Below are 7,880 nucleotides of genomic sequence, written 5' to 3'. Positions count from 1 at the left end.
TGATTGTTTTCATTACGCCGCTTTATTTTCATATTCCAGAACAGCTGCAGAAACATTTGAACTGCAAACCAATTAAGTGGCAAAATTGCACATGAAAAACACTTACATGAGGAGCGTTATTAAATTTATGCTCATGCGATCAGTCTGAAAATGTGTAGCATGCATTTGTTCCATAGCAGCTGTTTAGTGCAACAGTTATGTAATAAAATCACTGTTATGCACCAAGATCAAGAGATGTTTATGGACTGTAAACAAATCCTGAGTTTATAGTGAGCTTAGAGTTCAATGCTTACTTCAAAGAAAGCGCTTCAGACTTAGAAGTGATACTGTGATTTTTACTCGTGCATGCGTGAAATAAAGCTATTTGGTGACAGTGTTAAGACAGTGATCTTCACTCAATTGCTCTACAGTGCTTATGAATAGATGCTTTTTAAAATCAAAACAATCATATAGCATCTAGTGTTTAAGGCAAAAAAAGCTTTAGTGCAAAACTAACGGTGCACACACAAAAAGTCTGAGAAATTAATATCTTCTTAATCCTCTTCTGCTCATCATTAGAAACTGACTTTGTAATACTTGCTTTTGGTGTTAAGCTATAAAGATTCTTTAAGCACTTAAATGTGTGGTAACACTTTATAATATTTTTCATGAGTAACATTAACAAACATTACTGCATATATAATGCTTAACAGATCATTGGTTAATAAACATTCAACTAGATGGAATTACTTTGATTACACACATTAAAGTTTGTTCTTATATATATATATATATATATATTAAAAATCATACAAATAAACTGAAAATCTAAATTCTACATCTAATTTAAACAGCTATAAATGGAATGTTTTCATTTAAAATAAAATAAAAAAGTCATAAGGTAAAATTAATAAGAAATATTTTAGTATTCCGCACTAGAAATTAAACAAGCAAACATGGACCTGATCATCAGTTTTACACAAACTTGTGTAAAGTGCTTCTGTTATTAAATCAAAAGGTCGATACCCCAAAATCTAAGACTCTGAAATTAATGTTAAGTGTTCAATTCAAATCTAAGTATTAAGTTAATAATACAGTTTGTAATGGGGGGGGGGGCATGTATTTAATGGAATAGCATTGCATTAGCGTTTGTAGTGATTTTTGTAGCTGACTATATATTCGTAATTGAATGTACATGAACAACTGACCTGCTTTTTGATGTTTCATATTGAGCTAATGAAAATTACAATAAACTGTTACAAAATTTTCAAGTGCTCACTTGGTTTTTTGTTTACGTCTACCCACCTCCGTTGCCACAGAGCCCACCGCTGCTCCCATGGCCCCTCCTAAGGGCCCCCCGACGAACAACCCCACGATCGACCCCAGTAAAGCACTGCCCCTCACCATATTCGGGAGCCACAGGAGCCACCCAACCACACTGTCCCACAACCAGCATAAGAACGAGGTGTTAGGCGGGGAGACACAGAGCTCTGCGATTCCCACAACCACCAAATCGTCCACACTTTTCTCTGCTTCGGCCCTTATTCCCTCCAAATCATCCTCTCCTTCTTCTCTTCTGCTTCTCCAGATCTCCTCCTCCTTCTCTTTCACTCTCCTCTCTGCCTCCTGCAACAGAGGGCAGGTGTAGAACTGTGTCCCAGTTTCTTCCACCATCTCCTCCACTTTTATGAACAGCTCCTCCACGTTGGATCCCGGCCGCAGCGGGTGATGTCGGTCCCCGCACTTTTGCACAAGCTCTAGCAAGTCAGGCCATTGTGTATTGAGATACTCTTCCAGAGAAACATCCTCAGGCAGTCGGTCCATGCGAGTGAAGAGCACCATTGCGTGTTTACTGACAGATTCAGGGCCAAATACCTTCTCGATGGTCTCCAAAATCTGGAGCTCCAGGTTGCTGGGCCGGTGAACAGGGACACAGAGTAAGAAAGCGTGGGGCCCCGGGGCCGATAAAGCCACGCAGAGCGAAAACTGACGGCGAACGTCCTCAGCGGGACGCTCGATGCACAGGCAGTCAGGTGTGTCCACGACAGCCACCTGTGCAGAGAAGACAAAGAAATATTTTTTTAGAAATGGCCCCTTCAATACACTATGAAATAAGAGAGCACTAATGGATCTATTTGAATACAGCAAAAAATAAAAAATAAAGCAAACAAAAAAGCCATGAAAGGGGTGTCCAAATACAAGGTGTAATATAGTTTATTAGTATAACCTTAGGTAACACTAGACCACTTTGAATGGCACAAGCATATTGTTATATGTATAATATATTTGCTAAGACTTTGCAATAAGGCACAATTAGTTAATGCATTAACTAACATTAACCAGCAATAAGCAATACATCTGTAACAGTATCTATTAATCTTTGTTAATATTATTAAAAATACAACTGTTCATTTCGGTCAGGACCACTATCATCAAAGATGACTGACAATTAGCATACAGTTTGGATTGGCAGTATGGTTCCATTCTGGGCAAGAGCTCCCTGCGCATCCATGCAGCCTAGCATGGATGAGAGCAGGGAGAGCAGCGATAACCCCCCCAGGGTAAACAGAACAGAACCAACATAAATGTATTGCGGATATCGTTAAAGTTCAATAATGTTATGTACACATTTTAGAATTAGTCTGATTCAAAGGAGAATCAGAAGCTGAATCCTGACTGACAGAGGAGGAGCTGGGGATGGAGGAGGTTAATTAGCTATTGAGCAATGCGAAAACTGCTGATAATGCTGAGGAACCTTATATATGAATGCTTAGATAGGTGTCGTATTCCTATAGGTAGATGGGGATCAGCTGAGAGTCTGCTGATGTGAGCTTGACTAACGTGACCTGCCAGAACTAACGCTACGCTAGATGTTAGGTGAGGAATATCCAATAATATTAACAGATACAACTTTTGATTTTAATAATGTGTTAGTGAATGTTGAACTTACCATTAACTGAGATTAATACATGCTTTAGATGTATTTTTCTTTGTTCATTCATGTTAACTTACATAATATTTCTAATTAGAATTATAAATCATAATAATATAATAATTAACTATTACATTTTCATGTTAAATGTTAGCGAAAGGAACCTTATTGTAAATTGTAAACACTTTATGTAAATTTTTTTAATGGTTATCTTTTTTAATCAAAGGTTTAAACTAGTTTTGCAGACAAATATAAATTGGACTGACATTCTTCAAAAAAAAAAACTATAATTTTAATTAAATTTAATTCAATCTCCCAGGTGGCATCTCAGTTTTATGAACTACTAGTTTTATAATTGCACCTTTCAATCAAACAAACAAAAGGCAGTTAAAGTTTGCTAAAATTATGTTAAATTTGTACAATATATGTTATGGTTTAGGACATGCATACATAAATGTCATTTTATGAAATGCTTTTGATATGCCTAGTCACATACTAGGAAATTACATGCATGCCTTGATGCAACTTTCTTTTTTTAAAAACTACACAAAAACTGTGCAGAACTGAATGATCAGGTAGCTGAAAGTGAGCTTTAAGTGAGACATGAACGCACCTGTCGTCCTGCCAGCGCCACGCGTCTCTTCTGGCAGTTGGTGGCTGGTGTCTCAGGGCCTGTACAGTCAGACTCAGATGTCAAGCCGCCCAGGATGGCATTGACCGCACTGCTTTTCCCAGCACCCTCTGAGCCGAGCAGCACCAGTCTCAACTCTGGAACCACAGACAGAAACAGAGAAACTGAGCGTTATTAAAGACAGACATCACTTACAAAGAAACCACTTTTATTTGGCTTTTTTCCCCCAAATAATATTATAAAATATTTCTGTTGATTTATTTTACATTTCAGATTTACTTTTGAATAAATAATGGGGAAAAAAAATGAAATGACCCAAAGTTGTGTATTTGGTTTTGTGAGGATTAATTCAATCTCATCTTTAAATGAATACATTTAACTTTTGAAAATGTCATTACAATACTGGCATATTAAAATATGAAATGTATAACTGCATGGCAAATTAATTTTGCACTTTTTAAATCCACATTTGATTTAAAACAATTTGAATTTTATTTTAAAATCTATTTGAGTGGTATGCTTTAGTATACAGAATGTATTGTATATATTATCCAATATCAGCTGATTTATTGTAACATGTGAAACATGTGAACAATGTTTAATTTAATGCCTTTTAATATTTAAAGAAGAAATAGATTTTGATCAATGTCAGTTAATGGTGTGACAAACTGATACAAATATGGGTTTATTAGCAAAGCAAACAAAAAGCAAGAAGTGTTTAATATTTTTCCTATTTAAGCGGAAACTCGTGTTTCACAAACACAACAGTTCGCTATCTCAATGAAAATCATCTTTTTCTTCCACACAAATATTGGAGCTTGTAATTCCACATGTGGGTTGGACTTCCTAAAAACCAGGATAAATAAACTGGTCCTGTATAGCACGAGACCTGAATGAACAAAATGAAAAGTAATGAAAAGAATAAAATGTGCATAGTGACGCAAAAACAAAACAAACAATTTAAATATATTTTTAGATCAAATTTTAATGGGCTACATGGACAACAGGTTAAAATGAATGCTGAACATAAACAAGAAATGTCTGGAGTAACAATTATATTATGATATCAAAGATAAAAGTGAATTGTGCTAGTTCTTGATACATAAAGTTTAAATAGCACTTAATACCTAAAACAGCAGGGTCTTTATGATGTATTACACACATGGATTATCAGGATATAATAATGGGAATGCCAATTTTACTAGTTCTGCATCACATAATTTTTATGCAATAGCGCCACCTAAAGACTGAACTGACACATAACACCTTTCATGACATGAAACTTAAAGCGATAGTTCACCCAAAAATGCAAATTTGATGTTTATCTGCTTACCCCCAGGGCATCCAAGATGTAGGGGACTTTGTTTCTTCAGTAGAACACAAATTATGATTTTTAACTCCAACCGTTGCAGTCTATCAGTCGTATAATGCATGGCAATGGTAACAAAATCTATGAGAGTAAAAAAAACATGCACAGACAAATCCAAATTAAACCCTGCGGCTCGTGATGACACATTGATGTCCTAAGACACGAAACGATCGGTTTGTGCGAGACACTTCCGGCGCTTGCGTAAACTACGCCAGAGCGCGTAAACACCTCACGCACCGGATGCCGTGCGCACACTCAAGGCAGACATAGTGGTGTATTAGAGGTAAAAAAATTATATAAATACTGTTCGGTTTCTCACACAAACCGATAGTTTCGTGTCTTAGGACATCAATGTGTCATCACGAGCCGCAGGGTTTAATTTGGATTTGTCTGTGCATGTTTTTTTTTACTCTCATAGATTTTGTTACCATTGCCATGCATTATACGACTGATAGACTGCAACGGTTAAAGTTAAAAATCATCAAATGTGTTCTACTGAAGAAACAAAGTCTTCTACATCTTGGATGCCCTGGGGGTAAGCAGATAAACATCAAATTTTTATTTTTGGGTGAACTATCCCTTTAAACTGCAATATTTAATGAAACCGTTTAAGACTGGATTTGCTAAAAGCTGTGAATGTTGCAGTCAGCAGGCTGTGTGTTATGGTTACACCCGTTTAAACACACGAATAAAGCTCAGTTACTACACTCCACTGATGTGGCTCAGCTTTTTATTTTTAGTAAGAGTAAAAGTATCTTCCACCTGCTAATGGGTGGGCCGACAGTTTAATGACGATGCTTATAAAATTGTTTCCTTTTTACTTTGGGTGTTGGGAGAGGAACATACTGTAAGATGCTATTAGCAAGAGAAAACACCAAAAAATAAAAACATGGTTGTCTCAGTAAGAGTTTCTGCAGTTTATTAGGGAAAATGCCAAGCCATTTAAAGGGAAAGAAAAATAAAAAAAATTATGGCTTATGTTTTTTATGGTACATATAAGGGGAAAAAGGTACAAAAGCTGTGACCAGCGCAGTACCTTTTTCCTTAAAGTGTGCATATTAGTATCTTAAAGGTACATATTAGTACCACAGGATTTTATACCTTTTTATGAGAGTGTCTACTTAAAGACGTCATATAACCCACTATGTAATTCATATACTGTGGTATTTACATGCACTACAAAATTGTTTTGCAACCTAAAACATGCGTTTCATGTGGTAATCAATCTGAATCAAAAATATTATTCAACCTGCCTGGTAATCTAAATTACTTTTCACTTTTCTTACAGTGTGGCACTCGAAAAAACACCATGGTACTATAGTAGACATCAAGATTCAGGATATATTACAATGGTACATTTCCAAAAACAAGGTATTACCATGGTACATGTCCAAAACCAAGGTATTACCATAGTAGATGTCCATAAAACAAGGCTAAATTTTTTTTCTAATGTAAATCAGATACAAACATAGTTTCTGAAACTAAAGTCAACTTCCTTAAGTGTAAGCGACTTCAAACCTCTTTCCTTAAGATCTGTCTGCCCTTCTTCACTGCTTTCCGATCTGTCTTTCTCTTCCTGGTTAATTTCATCTTGTGTTGTATTTTCCTCCATAGTCTGCGGCTTGAAAGGGAACAGAACATAATGTATTTAGCAGTAGATTATGAAATGTATTAGAAAAAGCACACTAAAGAGCTTAAAAATAAGGGTGTTCCATTCAGATGACTCAGCACAGAGGAACACAAACACACATTTCACATACCTCAGGGAAGCACTTTCACAGCTACATTTCAACTGACAGCTTACAAACAGCCTAAAACATAAGTGTTCAGCTTCCTCTCGAAGTGTGCTATACCAAACAACCGATGTCTGCTTCTGAATGTGAAAGCTGATAAATAACACAGGCTTGAGAAGCTTACCTTCAAGCGAGAGACTGCTCTTTTGTGTACCTTGTGCTTATGAGCTGTGTTCCTCTGTACTTCCTGTTTCTCCTCCTGCTGTTCAGTCAAAACACTTGCCGGTGTTACCAGATTTTTGGTTTTCGAGATTTTCTGATTGATGTTTTTATTACTTTACAGTGCACGTTTTGTGCAGTCGTCCCTGACTGAATGATTGCAGGCATTCTTTGTGTAATGTTAGGATAAAGCACAGCAAACTTCAGCTAGTTGTAGCCTATACATTGATTTCAGTTCTTTGGGCTCTTCATTTGTAGCTTGCGATGCTCTAAAACTGTCTGTTATTAGTTGTTATCATTTGTTGAATACATCACTGCCTGCAACAAATGAAATAAACCTATATAAACGTATCTGTGGACATTTTATTATTCTTCTTTTTTGTATACTGGTGTGATGATCCATGTCTTAACTTACCCCGTTCAACAGTCTCCATGTTGTCTGGTTGTGAATTGTCTGCTGTCTGGGTGTAAACTATGATACAATCATACAGTGCTGCAAAAAGATGTTGCTGAAATTTCTTTCTTTTTTTCATGTTTCCAATGTAAAATAGTTTTAACATTTTACAAACAAATGTAAATTTACCAATTAAGGTTATCACAAGGTTTATGGTTCCATTTGCACAGTGAAACCAAAAATCCCAGAACACCTGGATGATTACAGCTTCACAGGTTTCCAATGTAAAAAATTCCGTAAAATTTACGGTAAGAAACCGGCAGCTGTGGTTGCCAGAATTTTACCGTAAAAAATACAGTAGCAACGTTTTAGGTTTTACACACCGTCATTTCATTAACTGATGTAATGTTGATATACCAACCTATTGTGGGAAGTCGTGGCCTAATGGTTAGAGAGTTGGTCTCATAACCCAAAAGGTTGTAGGTTCGAGTCTCGTACCGGCAGGGATTGTAGGTGGGGGGAGTGAATGTACAGCGCTCTCTTCCACCTTCAATACCATGACTGAGGTGCCCTTGAGCAAGGCACCGAACCCCCAACTGCTCCCTGGGCGCCGCAGCATAAAT

The 7,880-nt window shown here is 36.7% G+C and overlaps 1 protein-coding gene across 2 annotated transcripts; it reads right to left on the bottom strand.

Moving 5' to 3' along the window:
• Window positions 1-913: 913 nt before the first annotated feature.
• Window positions 914-7,275, bottom strand: LOC107563364 (GTPase IMAP family member 7-like). Of its 2 annotated transcripts, none has more exons than XM_016248223.1 (4): window positions 6,829-7,275; window positions 6,430-6,532; window positions 3,525-3,679; window positions 914-2,031 (listed from the first exon to the last, which is right to left on the bottom strand). In XM_016248223.1, the coding sequence occupies exons 2-4, from the start codon at window positions 6,521-6,523 to the stop codon at window positions 1,255-1,257; spliced, it is 1,026 nt and encodes a 341-aa protein (XP_016103709.1). In that variant the 5' UTR covers window positions 6,524-6,532; window positions 6,829-7,275; the 3' UTR covers window positions 914-1,254. The 2 variants fall into 2 exon arrangements, with proteins under 2 accessions (XP_016103709.1, XP_016103710.1); XM_016248224.1 differs by lacking the exon at window positions 6,829-7,275 and adding an exon at window positions 6,672-6,815.
• Window positions 7,276-7,880: the final 605 nt, after the last annotated feature.

The sequence above is a fragment of the Sinocyclocheilus grahami genome, unplaced genomic scaffold (assembly GCF_001515645.1).
Source record: "Sinocyclocheilus grahami isolate Dianchi unplaced genomic scaffold, SAMN03320097.WGS_v1.1 scaffold870.1, whole genome shotgun sequence".
NCBI classification, from domain to species: Eukaryota; Metazoa; Chordata; class Actinopteri; order Cypriniformes; family Cyprinidae; genus Sinocyclocheilus; species Sinocyclocheilus grahami.
Note: the sequence above shows the minus strand (reverse complement) of the source record. Positions and strands in the feature narration are given on the sequence as shown.